This window comes from Chiloscyllium plagiosum, chromosome 10 (genome assembly GCF_004010195.1).
Source record: "Chiloscyllium plagiosum isolate BGI_BamShark_2017 chromosome 10, ASM401019v2, whole genome shotgun sequence".
In the NCBI taxonomy this organism is placed as follows: Eukaryota; Metazoa; Chordata; class Chondrichthyes; order Orectolobiformes; family Hemiscylliidae; genus Chiloscyllium; species Chiloscyllium plagiosum.
Window position 1 is genome coordinate 49,702,082 of NC_057719.1, and position 22,403 is coordinate 49,724,484.

A 22,403-nucleotide genomic window follows, 5' to 3' on the forward strand; every position below is an offset into this window, starting at 1 on the left:
CCATTGTTTCCATGGGTGCTGGAAATTACCAAACTCCTCCTGTGAATTTTCCTTCCATATCTGCACATATTTGGGAACGTGCTGAACTATCTAAATCCCCATAACCATTTCTTAATGCAAATTTCTACTCAGAAGGTTTTGGGTAGTGCATATTTCATTCTAGAAGGAACAATCTTGTCCCATTGTTTCTGCCTATCATCAGTATTTTAGCAACCACCATTATGAAGCAAACAAAACTTCATTTTCAATCATGTCATACATTTGAATTGACATTTATGTATATCTAGGCTGGGAAGGTATAGAAGGTATAACTATTGAGTTCTTTGAGAAGATGACAAAACAGGTGGATGAAGATAAGGTGGTTGATGTGGTTTATGTGGACGTCACTAAGGTGTTTGATAAGGTTTCACACGGTAGGCTATTGCACAAAATATGGAATTTTGGGATTGAAGGTGAGTTAGCGGTTTGAATCAGAAATTGGCTAGCAGAAAGGGTGGTGGTTAATGGGAAATGTTCATCCTGGAGCTCAGTTACCAGTGGTGTGCTGCAAAGATCTGTTTTAGAGCCACTGCTGTTTGTCATTTTTATAAATGATCTGGAGGTGGGCGCAGAAGTATGGTTAGTAAACTTGCAGATGACACTAAGGTAGGCAGAGTTGTGGATCGTGTCAAAGGATAGTGTGGGTTACAGAGGGACAGAGATAAGATGCAGAGCTGGGCTGAGTAGTAGCAAATGGAGGCTAATGTGGAAAAGAGTGAGGTAGTTCTCTTTGGAAGAAGTAACAGGAATGCAGAGTACTGGACTAATGGTAAAATTCTTGGCAGTGTAGATGAACAGAGAGATCTTGGTGTCCAGGTGCATAAATCCCTGAAAGTAGCCACCCAGATTGATAGGGTTGTTAAGAAAGCATATGGTGTGTTGGCATTTATTGGTAGGGGGATTGAGTTTCAGAGCCATGAGGTCATGCTTCAGCTGTACAAGACACTGGTAAGGCCGCACCTGGAGTATTGGGTGCAGTTCTGGTCACCACCTTATAGGAGATTTGGAATCTTTGGAAAAGGTTCAGAGGAGATTTACAAGGATGTTGCCTGGTATAGAAGGAACGTCTTATGGGGAAAGGTTGAGGGAACTGAGGCTGTTTTCATTGGAGAGAAGAAGGTTGAGAAGTGACTTAATCGAGACATATAAGGTAATCAGAAGATTAGATAGGGCGAACAGTGAGAGCCTCATTACTCAGATGGTGAAGGCTAACACGAGGAGACAGCTTTGAATTGAGGGGTAATAGATTTAGGACAGATATCAGGGGTAGTTTCTTTACTCAGAGAGTAGTAGAGACATGAAATGACCTGCCTGCAAAAGTAGTAAACTCACCCACATTAAGGGCATTTAAATGGGCACAGGACATACATATGGATAATAATGGAATGGTGCAGGTTAGATTACAGATTATATTACAGTGTGGAAACAGGCCCTTTGGCCCAACAAGTCCACGCCGACCCGCCGAAGCGCAACCCACCCATACCCCTACATTTACCTCTTACCTAACACTACGGGCAATTTAGCATGGCAAATTCACCTAACCTGCACATTTTTGGACTGAGGGAGGAAACCAGAGCACCCAGAGGAAACCCACGCAGACACGGGGAGAACGTGCAAACTCCACACAGACAGTCGCCTGAGGCGGGAAGTGAACCCGGATCTCTGGCACTGTTCCACCGTGCCGCCCACACCAGATGGACATCAGATTAATTTCACAGGTCAGTGCAACATTTGAGTGCCAAAGGGCCTGTACTGCACTGTAATGTTCTATGATCTATGTTCTATGTTCTAAGTATACGCTTTAGTAGGATTTTTATGGGTTTAGTCAAAACTTAGAAAGTATATTTCTTTGTAACACATTCCTTTATCAAAGCAAATTTTGGTGTCATTTGATATGCCTGCCTTTTGGAATAAATTGTGTGTGTTTTTTTTCATTTAGTATGGATATACCCATAACACTGACAATGTAATAAGTGGTTAAAAAAATGCTGAACATTCTTAAAATAGTGATGACAATCTATAAAAGGAAATGTTGTACCATATGTTTGAATAATTTCCCAACTCTTTGTGATTACAAAACTCAGCATATTAATCCAGCCAACAGTCAGAATGATTTATGTATTGTAGATGTTTTTCAGATCATGAACTGGATTCAAAAATCAGCAATAAAGTACTGTAACTATTAGTACTGACACTTAAATAAAATAATGGTACAACTTTAACTTTATTCATCCAATGGTAACAAGATGAATTGACCACTTAAATAATAAATTATCCATTTTAAAGGGGTGTTGAGACAGGAGCCTCTTTAATTGTTTTAGAATTCAGGGTCCTATGATATAATTAGAGTCCCAATATGATTTTAACTGAATTAGAAGTCTTGCCCAGCTCCAACGAGTTGAGTAAAACTCCACAAACTAACGGACAAAGTTGATAGTATTCCTTAAAAAGCACTTGGCTGCATGCACACCATCATAGGAATCTGTGCTTGTTCACATTTGCAAGTCGCTCAGACCCCTGTGAGATTTGGCCCATTATTTCTTCTTGAAAACCAGTAAAAATTTGTTATCACTGTCAAAAAATATTCTACTGCTTCAAAGAGGACCACATTTTCTGTTTCATTCTGTTCCCCTGTCATTCTGGAGTGTGTCAGCAATGCTCCTTCATTGATGAGTATCAGAGTTTATTAATCTGAGTCTGAGCCTCTAGAATAGTGTATTCACTATTTCCTTATAATGCAATAGTGTAAGCAATGGTGTGGGGTATGTCTCCACATGACATCTCAATACCATCAGATAATCTGAGGAACATTCATGTAATGGAGCTGCTAAAGCCTATTTCTTGAAATTTGCAAAGAATAATGCTGCTTCTGTCAGCACTACATTGCAAATTAGACAGGCTTCCTGCTCTCACCATGCTGAACTTGAATAAGTACTATGCCTTATCCCATGGTGGATGGATTTGCAACTACAATATGGACAATCTGGCAGTTGTAATGGGCTAATACAAATGGAGGACAGTAACTCTACTTAATCTTCTGAAATTCTATTGTCTGCTCCAGAATTCCAAAGCCACTGGTTAAAATCTTAAAAGCTCCCCCAGAAGTTATGTCATGGTAACCAAATTTGGAAAGAACTTCCCCACTTAGGTGATCTTTCCTAAGAAGCAGGGAATTCATTGACCCTCTTTGGTTGTGAGAACTCACTCACTGCTCTTGACTTCTTGGGCTCTACCATGACTCACTTCCCTTGTGGAATGGAAACCAAAAACAATCTTTGTGAATTGTTAGTTCTCATTGTTAGTAAAGCCTGCACTTGGCCATGTTTTCAAAACTTCCTGGACTTTATTAATCATGCCATGTACCAACATGTCATCCATACGGCAGGTTAGATCTTGCTTGCCTTCATGGATTTGAAACATGGCACAATGAAAGATGTCTGGTACTAGACAACTGCAAAAAAAAACCCACCTGAGCAGCATGATGGAAGAAGTTAATAACCTTGATTTGTAATCTCGGGCTACTTGCCAAAATCTGCTATTCATGCCTAATTTCATGAAGAATATATAGCTAACTATTTTTGCCAGACTGAAAAAATTGGGTGGACTTCGATCTGGGGACCCTATTCAGCTACATAGGATCCACTAAAAATCTGAGTTCTTTTCTCAGCTTGGAGACTTCTATCAGCCCCGAGCACCATCTGGGTGGATCTGTAACTGTTTCTTCCTATTGTAGCATGCTGTTAAGCTTTGACTGCATTTTCTGTAGCAACGGCTGTGCTACCCTCCTTGGAATCTGTAACCATATTAGCTTGGCATCATTTTGTCTTGGCATGTAATATTCTTACTTCAAGTTTTTTCAACATGTAAAGATCGATGGGAAACTTTGACAAAATTCCTTTCTTGTAACACTGCATTCATTGTTTCTGGATGACCTAATTGTATGCATTTATTCCTACTTAAAAGCAATGCTCCTTGCTCTTTGTGGCTAAGTGTGGCAGTGAACTGACTTTATGCTTGAAGATCTGTGCCTTCTGGACTTTGCAGTTGGACGTTCACTGGTCAAACATCCATTGATTTAAGCCAGGTCACCCTGTCAGCTAAATTTCAAACCAGAGCTCGATATCTAATCTAAACTCTGTTTTGAAGCCTTTAACCTCTAGAACCTCTTCTGGCCTTCTTTTACCTAAAAACATTGGTTTGTCTTGCTGGACTTGACCTCGAATCTCCTGATTTATCTATTTTCCAAGTACTTTCCATCTTCCAGGTCTTCTCTCTTTATTGACACTTGCCTACTTCTATGGCAATGCAGGATTTTCAAGACCAAACAGCCCTTCCACATTCTATCATTCAGACCTCTCTGCTTGACAATCGTGGCAGTTCGGTGTTGTCATGCTCTGCAGCATGAAGAACCCAATAGGAGTGCTGTACTTGTGTCCTCCACTTTAATGAACAGCACTGATAACCAGGAAAGACCAGTAAGAAATAACTCTATCTACCTTTTGTGGGCCTTATGCATTCTCGAACTGCTGTAGCAATGGCAGTATCTCAACCAATCTTACCATACTTTCAGCCAGGTTCCTATATCTACTGACTGAGGGAAGTCTGCTGGGAATTTTGATTCTCTGGTTTCTCTTCCATTTTTTTCCCTCTGCTCTAACAGTGTCTTCCAATTCATGTCCTTTATTCTTTTGAAGTCTTCCGAGTTTTCCTTCTGGTGTGCTGGAGTCTTCCTGTTTTTCTTCTCATGAACTTTGATTAGTCCCTTCAATTCAGAAATCTGCCTAGCTGCACCAGGATTTGTGCTACATCATTACCTGCATTGAATGGGCTGCTCACAGTGACATCTACCCTCATGGATTCTGTCTGACATGGGGCTGTTTTGTGTAGTTAGACTTTCTATACTTTGAATCTGCTCCAAATCCATCTCTACCCTAAGACTAACTGATAAATGACTTTCAGAGGTTCCTGTAAATTCTTCATTTATGATCTAATATACATAACACTGAATAGAGTTCTCTAGTACAAGTCTTCCATTTCTCCATATAAACGTAGGTGGGGAGCTCATGTTGTGATGAAGGCATAAGGAATCTGCAAGGCAATACAAACAGGTTAAGTGAGTGGTCAGAAATTTGGCAGATAGAGTTTAATGCAGGAAAGTGTAAAGTCATGCACTTTGGCAGGAAGAATCAAAAGGCTGACTATTATTTAAATGGAGAGAAATCCCTGAAAAAATGTGCAATGTAGAGGCAAATGTGTGTTCTTGTATATGAAACACAAAAAGTTAGCATTCATTTGCAGCAAGTAATTAAGAAGACAATAGAATTTTGGCCTTTATTGCTGGGGAATTGGAGCTTAAAAAATAGAGAAGGCTTGTCAAAACTGTAGAGGGTGAAGGTGTGTTGTTCTGCTCCCCATAATTAGGCAAATAAATTAGCTTTGGAGATAGTTCAAAAATGATTCAGTGGGCTGATCCCTGTGAAGAAGGGGTTGGCTTATCAAGAATGCTTAAACAGGCTAGGCTTGGGTCATTTGAGTGTAGAAGAATAAGGGGTAATCTTAATGACATTTCTGAGAGCACTTGACAGGATATATGTTGAGAAGATGTTTCCCATAGTAAGTGATCTCAAACTAAGGGACATAGTTACAGAATAAGGGGTCACACATGTAAAATTGAGATTAAAAGGAATTCCTTCATCCAAATGGCAGTAAATATCTGGAATTTTCTGAGAAAGTTTGAAAACTAGATCACTGAAAGTATTGTATAAGGAAGTAATTGGAACTAAAGTATCTAGGAGTTGAAGGAAATGAGAAACAAGCACAAAAAAAAGTTGTGGCCTGGGGCAGATTAGCCATGATCATATAGAATGATAAGGCAAGCTTGAGAGACAAGACCTACTCCTGTTTTTATTTCTTATGTTCTCTTCTTCGAATCTTGATAGCATGTAACTGTTGATGTCAAATTAAATTATCATACATATCATCTTCATTAGCATTCTCATCCCCATCATGTTACAATTAGTCTGGCATCCCATATAGAGATGATGGCTACAATATCCATTCATGGCCAAAAATGCCCTGTTTGTATTGTCATGTCTATCTGTCTGTATTATAGACAGTCTGATTGAGAAGAGTACTCCTTGTATTCTTCTTAAAAACCTTAAAAATATTTTCAGAATACAGACAGCAGTAACATATTTATTGCAGTAAAACGAGGCAGAAATTGTCCAAATTGCATTTATAGAGTCATAGAGTCATAGAGATGTACAGCATGGAAACAGACCCTTTGGTCCAATCCTTCCATGCCAACCAGATATCCCAACCCAATCTAGTCCCAGCCGGCCCATATCCCTCCAAACTCTTCCTATTCGTATATCCATCCAAATGCCTCTTAAATGTTGCAATTGTACCAGCCTCCACCACCTCCTCTGGCAACTCATTCCATACACATACCACCCTCTGTGAAAAAGTTGCCCCGAGGTCTCTTTTATATCTTTCCCCTCTCACCCTAAATCATTCCATACACGTACCACCCTCTGCGTGAAAACGTTGCCCCGTAGGTCTCTTTTATATCTTTCCCCTCTCACCCTATACCTAGTTATGGGCATTTTTTGACTTTGCCAGGTAGATGCCAGTGTTGTAGCTGTACTGGAACAGCTTGACTAAAGGTGCAACTAATTACAGAGCACTATTGCTGGAATGTTGTCAGGACTCAGTCTTTGTTGTATCCAGTAGGTTTAGCAGTTTCTTGATATCATGTGGAGTGAATACAATTGTCTGCAGATTGGTATCTGTAATTTTGGGAACCTAAGGAGAAGGCCAAAATAGATATTCCAAGAGAAACTTATTGCTAAACATAGTTGCAAAAGCTTCAACCTTGCCTTTTACACGGATAATGAGGGCCCTCTTTTTGGTTGCTTAATTGTTCACCATATGACCAGACTGGGTAGGTCTACAGTGCTTTGCTTTCATCCATCGATTATGGGATTGCTTGGCTCTGTCTGTCACAAATCTGGTTCTTTGGTTTAGACCTAAGTTTCGCTACGTTGACTCACATTTTTAGACATGCTCCTCTCTGGCCCAGCTGTACTCTTCATTGAATCTGGGTTAATCTCTTGCCTGACAGTACAGAGAAAGATATGCAGACGATGAGGTTGAATGTAATGTTAATGCTGCTGATGCCTTTAGCATGGTTGCCCAGCTTTGAGATGCTACATCTGATCAGACTCTATTCCATTTAGCTTCGTACATGAGTGACACAACCTGATGGACAGAATACCGTGTGGGAAGATGGGTCTGCATCTTTATAAAGACTATGCAGTGGTCACTCCTACTGTAACGGTCATGCATTTGCCAAAAGTAGATTGGTGAGGATGAGGTCAAGTAGGCTGAGCCTCTTGTTGTTTCCTTCACCCATTAACTGGGGCCCAGTCTGTCAGATATGACATAGAAGCAGGAGTAGACCATTTGGTTTTTAACTCAACTGCTTAATTTAATAAGATCATGGCTGATTTGGTTGTGGTCTCAGCTTCATTTCCTGTCTGCACTCAACAATCCTCAACTCAGCCAGCCTGGTCAGCAGCGCTGCTAACAAATCGCCAATAGTGATAGATATTGAAGTTTCCCAGAGTACAATCTGAGCCCTTGCCAGCTTCACTGCTTCTTTCAATTGGTGTCAACATGGATTATTGCTGATTCATCAGCTGAGGATTGGAGGGGATGGTGGCACAGAGGGGAGGGAATGGTAGATTGTAAAATCAGCAGGACGCTTCCTTGCTCACAGTTGGCCTAATGCCATGTGATCCAAAGTCAATGTTGAGGACTCCAAGGGCAACTCCCTACCAATTGTATACCACTATGCCACCTCTGCTGGGTCTGTCCTGCAAATGGGACAGGGAGTATCCAGGGATGGTGATAGTGGTGTCTGGGACATTGTCTGTAAGGTATGATTATTACTATGCCACACTGTATCTTGAGAGCTGGCCTAATTCTGGCACATGCTCTCAGATGTTAGCAAAGAAGACTTTGTATGGTCAACATTACTAATTTTGGTGTTGTGATTCCCAGAGCCTAAGTTAATGTCAAGTGATCTGTCCAGCCTTAGTCCTTTTCTGCCTTTCTGTAGCAGTTTGCTACAACTGCCATTATCAGCTATCTTAACTGAGACATTAGTTTGTTTAAAATATGCAATTTAGACATAACATTTCAGTCACAAATGATAAATTTAAATTTGGACTGATCCAATACTTCGTATTGCTGCTCTTTTATTTAATAATGATGATGAAGAAATAAAAACATTTGTGTTTGGGTCTCATCATTGGAAATTCTTCAATTGTTTAGACAGCTACTCAGAAGCTTTTAAAATATGAGCCATTCATTCATATTTAAGAGGTTAAATTGTGCAAGGTTTATGAAGGTTTGTAGCTCAGGTTGAGGTTTAGGGTGTAGGTTTGCTCGCTGAGCTGTAGGTTTGCTATCCAGACGTTTCATTACCTGGCTAGGTAACACCATTAGTGGCGACCTCCAAGCCGCTTCACTTGGAGGTCGCCACTGATGATGTTACCTAGCCAGGTAATGAAACATCTGGATAGCAAACCTACAGCTCAGTGAGCAAACCTACACCCTAAGGTTAAATTGTGTTTTACTAAATGCGAATTATTATCAGTTTGGATGAAAATATGAGCATAACTAAATGATTCCTTTTGATTCTGTTATCACACACACAAATTAAATTCGGACAAGGAATTTTTCACCAAATGTAAGTTGCAGTGGTGCTGGACTCAAAAAAGATACATGCTGTGGTGCTACTAAAGTACCTTGGGAATCGCGTGAACACTATTTCCTATTATCCGAAAGCAATACAGAATAGTAGGTGTGCAAAGTTAGTTCACCTTGGGGATGGGCTTGAATCCAATGCAAAGCAATGGAATGACAGACTCCTCTTGCATATAAGTCCATAGTAAAAAATTGTTAACAAATTAAAATATTCATATCATCCAGATAAAGTGTATGGAAAATGGTGCAGGCATATTGATGAAGGAAGCATTGCTTTTCAGAAAGCATAATACAATAAGATATATGAGCAGAATCAGGCCATTTGGTCCATCAAGTCTGCTCTGACATTCAGTCATGGCTGATATATTTCTCAACCACATTCTATGTCTAATCCCTTATTAATCAAGAACTTACCTATCTCTGTCATAAAGACACTTAATGACTTGGCCTCCACAGACTTCTGTGCAATGTGTTCCACAGATTAATCACTGTCTGGCTGAAGAAATTCCTCCTCACCCCAATTCTAAAAGGTTGTCCTTTCAATCAGAGGTTGTGACCTCAGGTCTCTCCTACTATTGGAAACATCTTCTCCACATCCACTCTTCCAGGTATCTCAGTATTCCGTAAGTTTCAACAAGATACCCCCTCATCCTTCCAAACTCCATCACGTACAGACCCAGAATCCTCAACTGCTGCTCAGATGACTAGCTCATCATTCCGTGGATCAGTCTTGTAAACCATCTCTGAACACCATCCAACACCAATATATTCCTTCCTTAGATACAAACTTGATGGTTTTTTTTATATGGTGAAAATTAAGCAAATGTTCACTTGTACAATCAGGATTACTGATAAAAAGAGGTTGAAATCATAATGATGACAACTAATTTTGACTGCATGGGCAGGTTGTCTGGAAACATTAGGGTTAGGATTAACAGCTTACAACTTTGTAGGTTGTGATTTAAACATTAATGAACATTTAAATTCCAATGTATAAAATTAGGATTTGAATACTTAATTTAGACATTGAATGAGAAATCTTCCATACACACCAAAAATTTCTCAAAGCAATGGCAACCCTGACTGTCTGTCACACTAAATCAGAGACCATGGGTGTGTTTACTTCTGTGTCAAATCACTGTAAGGCCTAAATGCCCTGCAGTCTAACATGATACAAACGGTGGCACAGCGCCAGAGATCCGGGTTCAATTCCTGCCTCAGGCGATTCTCTGTGTGGAGTTTGCACATTCTCCGGGTGTTCCAGTTTCCTCCCACAATCCAAAAATGTGCAGGTTAGGTGAATTGGCCTTGCTAAATTGCCTGTGAAGGGGGAAATGTAGGAGGTTGGGTGGCGGGTCGGTGTGGACTTGTTGGGCTGAAGGGCCTGTTTTCACACTGTGTAATCTAATCTAAAAAATGCCCATTGGCGTTCAATCTGGGCCCATTGTCCAGGAATTTGTAGCAGCAGCATGTTCAGTGCTCAGATTCTGTTCCACAGTTTGTACACCACATCCATCTTGCCTGCCTGCCTGCCCACCAATATTCAACAGAAATTGGCCTAAACAACAGTAACAACGGTTTTGTAGAGTGGTTAGGTCACTAGACCACTAATTCAGTAATCTGGATTAATGATCCGAGGTCAAAAAATTCAAATAATACCATAGTAGCTGGCAAATTTAGGTTCAGTTCATCAAATGTTGAATAAAAAGTTCATATTTGGAATAATAATGACCATGTAACAACTAGTTTGTCATAAAACCGATCTGTTTCGCTATTGTCCTTTAACAAATCCTTTAATAAACTGATCTCTATATGACTCCAGATCCACACCAATATGGTGACTCTCAAGTGCTCTCTGTACTCAACTAATACTCAGTTGTGTTCAATTCATCACAAACCTCTAAAGGGCAATTAATATTCACCATATCAGCAATTTGCATACCCTAATAATGAATAAATATGACTTTTTTTAATAGAGGTATAAAGTACAAGAACAAGGAGGTTGTGGTGAACTTATGTAAGATACTAGTTTGGTCTCAGGTAAAATTTTGCATCCAGCTGTCGGTGCTGCACTTTAAGTAAATGTGAAGGCACTGGAGAAAGTGCATAAGTTTTAAGAGAGTGGCACCAAGGATGAGGACTTTCAGTTATGAAGGTAGATTGAAGAAATTGGGATTGTATTCCTTGGGCAAGAGTAAGCTGAGACAAGATCTGATTGAAGTATCATAACCAGGAGAAGTCCAGTAAATAGGGAGAAAATGGTTCTACTCATTAAAGGATCAAGAATGAAAGTGCACAGATTTTAAACTAATCAGTAAAAGAAGCAAAAATGAGAGGAAGCAAAAATATTTCTATGCAGCGGATTATTCGGAGCTGGAATGGAGTGCCCAGAAGTGTAGTGAAAACAGGTTCAATTGAGGCATTGAATAGGGATGCCATTTGTTAATTGAAAGGGAAAAAAAGAAATATAATTATAGAGAGAAGGAAGAGAATGGCACTAAGTGAGATGTCATTTGAAAAGTCAACAGAGACACCAAGGGCCAAATATTGTGCTGTAACAACTCTGTGAAATTCTGTGAAATAAAAAAGTTTCTCTTCAACATTTTAGGCCAAATATCTCAGTGTCTGAACATGCTAAATTGCCGAGGTATGTAGATAAATATTAGCCTGGAAGATGGCATGGGGTTCAAATGAATTGTCTATCATTTATTAATGTGATTGCTCCTGCTAAAAGATTCTGTCTAGTGCAGTCAATTCAACACACCCATAGGCAAGAACAGGAGTTTTTGCCCATTATAATTCATACACATAAAAGTTATCCTTTCTGGACCATCAACATTCAAAATGGATTCACCTTAATAAGTCATCTCAATCCTGCTGGAGGGAAATACATCATATTTTGTACAACACTATGCTTCTCAGGAATGACTTTCTGCATTAACTTGAAATATAATTTCCTCAAAAATTCACACATTATGAATAATATTATTATGATTGATCATGGAAACAGGAATCTAATTGCAGTCCTTTTTATGATGTATCTAAAATGGATTTACTCTACATTAAAGACTGCATTGCAGTTTTCAGTTGTGAAAAAATTGCTTTCATTGAAGCCATTAATCATAGGTACTTACTCTAACTCCCATGAACTTGTCTTTGAGCACAATCCAAGAGAGCAAAAAGACAAATGCTTTGTTGCAACAAAAAAGAGCAGAGACATCTGTGGCTGTTAATTTCTTCAGAGCCAGTAAATATAGGTAATTAGTTAATGTCCAGAGGATAGAAAATGGGGCTGTTCTTTTCAGAAAGAGTCTCAGAGTCAGTCCTTCTTCTCCAAAAATCCGACTGCATTCCCTGTATGCAATGAGCAGATAGATGTATAATCAGTCATATGTGTAGCAAGAACTTTTCTTTCACTGCATCTATTCAGTTAATAGCAAACATTAACATGCTTACTACACCATCAAATAAATATTTCTTCAAATACTTTGTTATCTAGCATCTAAGCTGTTAATACAGCTGATCCTTGTTTCTGTTGTTAGGCCACTATTGGAATACTGAGTTCATTTTTGGTTTCCCTGCTATAGGAAGGATGTTGTGAAATTTGATAGGGTTCAAAACAGATTTACAAAGATGTTTCCAGGGTTGGAGGATGTGTGCTTTAGGGAGAGGCTGTATAGGCTGGGGCTGTTTTCCCTGAAGTGTCAGAGGCTGAGGGGTGACCTTATAGAGTTTTATGAAATCAGGAGGGGCGTGGGTAGTGTGAATAGAGAAGGTCTTTTCCCCAGGGTGGGAGAGTCCAAAACTACAGAGCATAGATTTAAGGTTAGAGGGGGAAAGATTTAAAAGGGACCTAAGGGGCAACTTCTATACATAGAAAAAGTGGTGCCGGTATGGAATGAGCTGCCGGAAGAAGTGGTGGAGGCTGGCACAATTACAATATTCAAAAGACGTCTAGATAGGTAATTAATAGGAAGGGTTTAGAGGGATATGGGCCAAATGCTGGCATTTGGAGTTAGATAAATGTAGGATTTCTGGTCAGCATGGTCGGGTTGGATTGAAGGGTCTGTTTCTATGCTGTACAGCTCTATGACTATGTACAGAATTAACGGAGTTGCACCTTTAACGAAAATTGTTTTCAAGTTATACCAAATGATTCCCAATTATGTGAACCCTTTTTGATCCATTTTCTTTATGACTTCACTTAGTACATTTGGTTTGGAATGTTCAACATCCTGAATGAGCAGCAATTTCCCTCAACTAAATATTGGGAAGTCCAATGCCATTATCTTTGATCCCTGCCACAAATTCCATTCCCTAGCCACCAACTCAGTGCATTCCCATGGTATCTGTTAGAGACTTAATCAAACCATTTACAATCTTGGTATCATCTTTTGCTCTGAGTTTAGCTTCTAACTACATATTGAGTCACAGAGTTTACCACATGGAATGAAGATCCTCAATCCATCGTGTCCATACTGGTCCTCGAGCACCAATTGACTCAAACCAAATTTTCCAGCACTTGGCCTGTAGCCTTGTATGCTATGGTGTTTCATGGTTTTCATCTCATTACTTCCTAAATGATGTGAAGTTCTGACATCTACCACCCTTTCAGCCAGTGGGTCCCACATACCCACACTTATTCAGTGATACCATTTTTCGGAAATTCCCTCTTAACCTCCTACCTCTCACCTTAAATCTGTGTCCCCAGGTATTGATCTACATTTTCTTATCTCCTTTCTCTGTTCCTCTCATAATCTTATACTGTCCAAATAGAATGCTCTCTCTCTTCATAGCTTAAATACTTCAGCCCAGGGCAACATCCTGGTGAATGTCCCTTCCTATAATGTGGCAACCAAAATTGCACACAATACTCCAGCTGTAACTTAACTAAAGTCTTACACAGCTCCATCAAAACCTCTCTGCTCATGTATTCAGCACCTCAACTAATAAAGGCAAGTGCCCCATTTGCTTTCTTAACAAATTTAGCTACCTGTCCTTCTGCCTTCAAGGATCTACAAGCATACCACACCAATGTCCCTCTGATCCTCTGTACCCACTGGGGTCCGATTATTCATCATGTTTTCCTTTGCCTTGTTAGTTTTCCAAAAAGTAGATCACCTCATGCTTTTCAAGATTACATTCCACTTCTCACTGTTTGTTCATTTGACCAGCCCATCTATATTATCCTGTCATCTAAGGCATTCTTCCTCACTATTTTCCACACTATCAACTTACATGTCATCTGCAAACTTATTGATCAAATCTCTTGTCCGATCACTCATGGACACTAAATAGCAAGGAACTCAGCACCAAACCTTGACATATGTCCGGCTGCCAATCATAAGCACAACCTTTGACAATTGCCCTCCATCTTCTCCCACTAAGCCAGTTTTGAATCCAATTTGCCAAACTGCCCTGAATCCCATGGCCTCTTAATTTCTTCATCAGACAACTGTACAAGACCTGTCAAAAGTTTTACTGAGGTCCATACAGACCACATCAACTGCACTATGCCCATTGACACAAATCTGTCATGCATGGACTCCCCTGGCAGAGCCATGCTGACTATCCTTGATTAATCTTTGCCTTTCTAAATGGAGATTAATTCTGTTCCTCAGATTGTTTTTTCCAAATGTTTCCCTACTACCGATGCTATACTCATGGCCTACAGTTCCCTGGTTTCTCACCACCTCTCTCCTTGAATAATATTCCGATATAATCTGTCCTTTAGCCCTTTGTTACTTCTCCTGCGGCCTGAGAGGATTTCAAAATTAAATTCAGGGCCCAGCAATCTCCTCCCTTGCCTCCTAAAGCAGCCTGGGATATACCTCATCAGGGCCTGCAGAGTTAACCAATTTTAAGTCTACTAATATGGCACGGTGGCACAGGTGGGCAGCACGGTGGCACAGGTGGGCGGCACGGTGGCACAGTGGTTAGCACTGCTGCCTCACAGCACCGGAGACCCAGGTTCAATTCCTGCCTCAGGCGACTGACTGTGTGGAGTTTGCACATTCTCCCCGTGTCTGCATGGGTTTCCTCCGGGTGCTCCGGTTTCCTCCCACAGTCCAAAGATGTGCAGGTCAGGTGAATTGGCCATGCTAAATTGCCCACAGTGTTAGGTAAGGGGTAAATGTAGGGGTATGGGTGGGTTTCACTTCGGCGGGGCAGTGTGGACTTGTTGGGCCGATGGGCCTGTTTCCACACTGTAATGTAATCTAATCTAATCTACCTCCTGATTTTAATACCAGTTTGTTCAAGTGCATTGTTATGTTAAATGTGTGATATATAATATATATATATAAAAAACAGAATTTGTCGTAAGTTTGAATTTTTGGTTAGAGTTAGTAACATGTGTTTTCTCTGTGTATGAAATTAGCAATTAACTTGCAAATATTTCTGTGGCCATGATAATTTCTTTTAAAACAACTGTTGAGACCTAGCTTTAGAATTGATTTATTTGTGTGCATACTGGTAGGGTTTTACATCCAAACAAGATAAATAAACCCCATTTAGAAGGTCACAATAAGTTTTTTTTAAGCTTAAGGGAATCATCCACATGTTTGACAGAGATTTTGTTTGTTTTAATTTTACTTCGAGTTTTGAGCAGTCCTGTGAAGTCATTGGTTGGAGAGACAGTGTAGACCAGTGCTCCTGAGAAGAAAAGAATATAGTGAAATAAGATTACTTTAGAGTAATGAATAAATTACTTTAATGATAAACTCTGAAGAGGTTACTTAAAGATAAGCATGTTTAAACTCAGGAAGACGCTATCTGTAATCCCAACATGTAAATTAAGTCACAAATGACTTAAACCAACCAAGGTGTTAGAGACAGGGACGCTGCTGTGAGTATTGTATGAGTAGTGTTTTTAGGTGCTGTACCAGGGATGTCTGACAAACGCTGTTTTTTTTCTTTTCAATTTATAAAGGAGTGTATTAGGATTATAGGATTAATGGGATTATACTTCTACTGTGTGTATAAAAATCTTTGAATTTGTGCTATAACTAGTTTGTTTAATTTATTCTATTTTATCTTCATTTCCCCTATTAATAAACTTGTGTTTCATTGTTAAAGCAAAATCTTTCAGTGAGAGACCATATTGTTAAAACTAAAACAAATCAAAATATGATCTTTCAAGTCAGGTTTCAGTTGAGGATCTGTTATGTCCAGCAATAACATCAGTTGGAATCATAACAATATCACAGTCTCTTCCCTGATTTCTACACATTTACTATTAAGATGGAGAATAAATATAAATGAAAATTACTCATTAAAACATCTCCTGCATCTTCCGGCTCCACACATAAGATTGCCACTTCTGTGCCCTTTGGGCCTTACTTTTTCCCTGTTATCCTCTTGCCCCTAACCTATTTATAAAACATCCCTAACATTCTTTAAATATGCTCTTTCATAAGGACTGCCTGCATATACCTCTCTTACATTATCCATTCCACCCCTGCTTCAACTCAACTGCTTCTGATATCCTTAATTAATGATTAAGTACTTGTGAGCTCCAGAACAAATCTCCAATGATTTCCTGGTGGGTCTCTGAGCTTTCACCCTTCATAAACATGAGCTTATCTAAAGGTCTACTGCCCACATCTTGACTCTCACAAAATCCAATTCACCCATCAGCTCTATGTTTGCTGACTTACAATGGCTCAATTCAGCAATCCTTGTTTTCAACGTACTCCATGTTCTCGCCTCTTTTCTATTACTGTAACCTCTTTCAGTCTTGCAGACCTCCAAGAGTTCTTTGCTCTTCTTATTTGGTGCTGTTGTACGGTCAGACTTCATCTGTGCCTTCAGCAGTCAATATCTTAAGAACTGGAACTCTTTCCTTAAAACCTTTGTGTTTCTCTATTCTTCTTATCTCTTTAAGCTTGATCCTTAAAACCTACCTCTTTGACCACATTATTGACTGCCTGTCCTAATACCTATTCCTTTTTGTGATTTGATGTCAAATTGTGTTTGATCATGTTTCTTTGAAGGATCTTGCATGATCTTACCATGTTAGAATTGCTATTTAATTGCTATTTTAATTGTCATTATTGTTGTCATTATGACTGAATATGCTGCAATCTGCAATTATTGTTGATAACACGAGAAAGGGAATTGCCGGCTAGGAACAATGTGCTGAAAATGCTGCATTAACTATCTTCATTAACAAACCTAGCAACATATCATTCTGAATTGCATAATATCTTTTAATGCTTTATCTGTCAAAAAGAGAAGGAATCAGTACCTAATTTTTTTAATTAGTGTCTGTTTTTCTTGTGCTGAAGCCAAGTGTCCCGAGTAGTACACAGGGAAAAACATTATGTTCCAATTTGTAGAGAACCAGGTCATAAAAAAAGGACAATGGAAGTTCTTGTATGTAACTTTGACAATCTGTGTAGTACCAACCCAGGAGGATGATACAGAAAGAATGACCAGAAACCCCCAGAAAATCTTGAAAAATGCAGAGGTGCATGTTTGACAGCGTGTCTTAACATTATTATCCGGGTTAATATTTTCGGTCCGATTCTCTGAAGCTTCTTCTCCTGGGAAATAAAAAGAAACCGTTTAAAACACAAAATAAAACACTCGATCCACTGCAAATCCTGACAGTAACGATTGCTTTGAATCCTTCTACTCTGCTTTAAACAGAGAAATAAAACTTAAGAATATTGGAACAGGAGAAGATAATTCAGCTCAAGGAAATTCCTCAGCCCTATTTGTTAGCCACAGCCAATATCCCTTCTCACAAAAATCTCAGTAGGTCTAGCGGCATCTGTGGGAAGAAAGCAGAGTTGACATTTCAAGTCCTCTGTTCTAATGACGAGGCGCCAGGCTCGAATTCTGCTTTCTTCTCACAGTCCTGCTGAGATTTTCCAGCAATGTCTGTTTTTGTTTCAGGTCTCCAGCATCCACAGTTTTTTGTTTTATTTCAATATTCACTCTAAGCTGCACAGGTGCGCAGTCATGCAGCAGTCTGAAATGCACTGCGATGAACACGTTTCCCAAACTATGATTGCCCCGAAAATGGATGTGTGCATGGTCAAATAACAACCGAGTGTACTTGCAGTTCATTTAAACATATACGAAATAGGAGCAGAAGCTGACCATTTAGCCCCTTGAGCCTGTTCCGCTATTCAATGATATCATGGCTGATCTGCCTATGTTCCGAATTTCATGTTCCCATTTATGCCGTCAACCCTCATTTCCTCAGTATGGCAAGGAGTCACTGAAACAACTACGCAGTGATATCAACGAATTTCATCGCACCATCAGACTTACCATGGACTAATCTTTAGTATCTGTTTCATCCTTAGACACATGCATCTCCAGCAAGGATGGACATCTCAGCCCCTCACTGTACCGCAAATGCACAGATAACCTAACAATGCTATACGTCTCTAGCTTCTACCCGAAACATATTAAAACAGCCATCCCCTAAGGACAAGCCGTATGCATATACAGGATCTGTTCAGATGAGGAGGAACATGATGGACACCTGAAAGTGCTCAAAGATGCCCACATAAGAACAGGGTATGATGCTCAACTCATCAACCGCTAGTTCCGACGTGCCACAGCAAGAAACCGCAATGACCTCCTCAAGAGATAAACACAAGCTGCAACCGATAGGATACCCTTCGTTGTCCAGTACTTCCCGGGAGCTGAAAGACTACGCCATGTTCTTCGTAGCCTGCAACACATTATCGATGAGGATGAGCACCTTGCCAAAACCTTCCTCATACCTCCATGTCTTGCCTTTAAACAACCACCAAACCTCAAACAGACCATTGTTCACGGCAAACTGCCTGGCTTTCAGGACAACATAGACCACGACACTGTACAACCCTGTCATAGCACTGCTGTAAGATGTGTCAGAGTGTCGATATGGATACCACCATTATACGTGGGGACATCTCCCACCATGGTACTCATGTAACTCGGCCAACGTTGTCTATCTCATTCGCTGCAGGCAAGGATGCCCTGAGGCATGGTACATTGGTGAAACCGAGCAGAGGCTAGGGGAATGGATGAATGGACACCACGCAACGATCACCAGACAGGAATGTTCTGTCCCAGTCGGATAACACTTTAGCAGTCTGGGACATTCGGCTTCGGCCCTTGGGTGAACGTCCTCCAAGGTGGACTTCAGGACAGGCAACAACGCAACATGGCCGAGCAGAGGCTGATAGCCATGTTTGGTACCCTTGGGGATGGCCTCAACCGGGGCCTTGGTTCATGTCACACTACAGGTATACACACACACATGCACACATACACATACTTGACCAAGGTTACACACACATTCACACACTCTCTTACTTGCACTCACACCCACATGCACACACTCACATACACATGTCTCTCCTGCATGCGCACACATATAAATTTAAGGGGTGGATCTGTGGTTGCAGAGTTAAATTTTATTTTGCTCAAAAACTGCATAAATCCATGTAGGATTCTGAATGTCCCACTTTAGAAATAAAACTGACTCAACGTTGGGACAGACTTTAAGTTCACACCTTTAATACATTATGTGAGCTAAGATGATACCTATTGTTAGATAAACTGAAGCCACCTTGAGAATGTAACTTAAAAAGTTTTCAAATTTACATATTGAAGAACCTAAACCAGCATATGCCATCCTAAAAGATACAAGACTTAATTTAAGTTTGTTTAATATATCATTACAACTCGATGACACTTTAACTCTTTTGCTATAAATTCTGTGTCTTTTGGTCCTGCTTCACAACCACTTGTTGAAAAGTCAGCTCCTCAAAAGCTAGTGCTTCCAAACAAACCTGCTGGATTATAACCTGGTGTTGTGTGATTTTTAACTTTGTCCACGCCAGTTCAACATCGGCACCTCCAAAACCTCTCTACCACTGTCTTACCAGTATTTAATGATTCCCAGTTCTACCACCTTCTGAGGCAGAGAATTGTGAAGTCACACAGCACTCTGAGAGGAAAAATGTGTCCTCATCTCTGTCCTAATTTTAAACCCCCATTTCAGATCTGACCCACAAGAGGAAAATTTCTTTCCATGTATACCTTGTCAAGAGCATTCAAGATCTGAAACACTTCAATCAAATGATCTCTCACCCTTCTAAACTCCAGTGAAAGCAAGCCCAGCCTGTCCCACATATCTTCATAATACAATCACTTACTTCATATATCAATTCAGTAAATCTTCCCTGAAAATTCTTCATTGAATAAAGAGCCCAAAACTGCAAACAGTACTCAAGATGTGGTCTCATCAATACACCATATAATTAAAGCACAACATTCTTTCTTTTGAGTTAAATTCCAATTAACCTTCTTGATTACATGCTGTAATTGATTTTTCATAATTACAATGAGTTCTAAGCACAAAACTATAATCTTTTTAATGATCAATTCTCTCACTTTTTTCCACAACAGACATCAAGCTAAGTGGCCTATACCTGCCACTTTTCTCTCTTCTTGAATGGAGTGATAATATTTACTATTTGAGTCTAATAGAATTGTTTCTGAAATAAGGGAGTTTTGGAAAATTAATGCTAATGCATCTAGCAGCTCATTAATCATCTCTTTTAATACCTAGGATGAAGCCAGTCAGGATCCTGAGTCCTGTCAGCCTACAGTTCCATCAGTTTGTTCAGTAACATTTCCCTCCTGACAGTAATTTCTATCAGTTCCTCTCTCCGTTCCACCTCCTCATTTACTGCTATTACTGGAATGAATTTTATATCCCCAATAGTAAACAAAAGATGTGTTCATTTCATCCACAATCTCATTATCTATTATTAATTCCCCATTCTCACTCTGTGGAAGACCAACACTCATGTTATTTATACTTTTTTTTCCTTAAATCGTAACTCTTCTTATCCATTTTACAGTTCTGACTAGCTTTCTTTCACACTCTTAATTTCATCCTCCTGATTAATCATTTTTGTCATTCTCCATTGTCCTTTATTTTTTAACGAATCATCTGACCTGCCACTCATTTTTATTTTGTAATATGCTTCCTCCTTAAATTGAATGCTTTCCTTAACCTCTTTAGTTAACCTCAGATTCTGGGCCCTGCAGTACAGTTCTGCAGAAGAGAGTCATACCAGATTCAAAATTCTGTTTCTCTCTCCACAGATGCTCTACATTTGATGAGCTTCTCCAGCATTCTCTGTGTTTGTTTCAGATTTTCAACATCTGCAATATTTTGCTTTTATTTGAGCAATAAATGTTACAGTTCAATTGCCTTTATCGGAACTGCTGCTGAATATTTCCAGCCTTTCCTGTTTTTGTTCCAAATTTCCAAAATCTGCAAAATTTTGCTTTTGTATCAGTTAAACAACAGTTTTTCATGATGTTATAAATGTGATAAATAGAATAAATTGAAATATCTAGGGCTATTTGAGTTGCTCAATGCAAGCCTCTCAAGCTAACAGCATAAGAAATTAATAGATTATCTTGATGTTAAATGCCTTCAACTATATTTCTAATGTACATGCTTCCTGTTCAGGCATTCCTGGGCACTGTTTTCAGAAATATCAGCTCTTACATTTCTTAGCTGCTTACTGCAAAATAGAATATGATTTATTTTTCAAATAGCATAATTGCCTTTTCCATCTTGGGCTTTGGGGAATGAATTCCACAGTCTCACAACTCTTTAGGGAAGTGTTTTGCTGAATTTGCTTTTAACTACCTCCACTGATTACCAGGGTTAAATCCACTTGCTTTGGATTTCCATAAATGTAGAGGAGAGTCTACTCTGACAATGCCATTCATTATTTTGAACATCTCCTTCAGATTTATCCTTAATCTCCCCATTGCATGGAATGGAAAATACTTTCAGCCAATGCCTTATCATCCTCAGTTCCTGCATTTAATTATCATCCTGTTGAACCATTGCTGAATTTTTCCCTAGGCAGAACACCTTGCCTTGTGTACTGAAGCAACAGCCTTCAGCAACACAGTTATAGAAACAAATATAGCAGAAAATTATATTGTATTGCAGTGTATCAGTGTCAAACAGCATAGGAAATTAATGCAGTGAGTATGATCCCTGCTGATATTATTATTAGACAAATTAGATCCTAGTCTGAAATCTAAATTAATTGATTTTGTTTCAATTAACAAGGTAGACTTTTACTGGAAATATAAACTCTCAATGCTGCAGATTTGGCTTTAACATTAAAACAGAAGTTTATTACACAAAATAAATGCAGATAAAATAGAATAAGCCAAACTATTTACATATAACATATGTTGAAAGATTTCAAAACACATGGTGAAGATATAATCCTATTTATCCCAACACCATCACTTTAAAGTAAGCAAACCGACGGTGAGTTTTCTTCTCTATCGCATCTAAAGATTTGACTTAACCATTTCTTCCAATTCCCCTTCTTGAGATGTTTTTCCTTAATAATTCGTACAATTGAATTTAGACTTTTGTAGTTTCAAATAACCCCTTCAGGGTTATAATAAAATACTTCCAGTCTGGAACTTTCAAACTAAAATCACCACAATAATGTAACCTAATTCCTAATTGTTCCTTTCTTGAGGAGAAATTGTTCTTACATCGAACTTCAACCAGAACATCTACAAAACAAAAC

General features: G+C 39.3%; 1 protein-coding gene across 5 annotated transcripts in view; it reads right to left on the reverse strand.

The window, feature by feature from the left end:
• Window positions 1-22,403, reverse strand: part of slc35f4 (solute carrier family 35 member F4) — a 209,777-nt gene that overhangs the window by 32,062 nt on the left and 155,312 nt on the right. For 3 of the 5 annotated variants that reach the window (XM_043697745.1, XM_043697746.1, XM_043697747.1), the window contains exons 2-3: window positions 17,221-17,357; window positions 11,946-12,165 (exon numbers count right to left, since the gene is read on the reverse strand). In XM_043697745.1, the coding sequence (XP_043553680.1) occupies window positions 11,946-12,165; window positions 17,221-17,357 (357 nt within the window). Of the gene's footprint in view, window positions 1-11,945; window positions 12,166-17,059; window positions 17,358-22,403 lie in introns of all 5 variants that reach the window. The other 2 variants (XM_043697743.1, XM_043697744.1) reach the window with 1 other exon arrangement.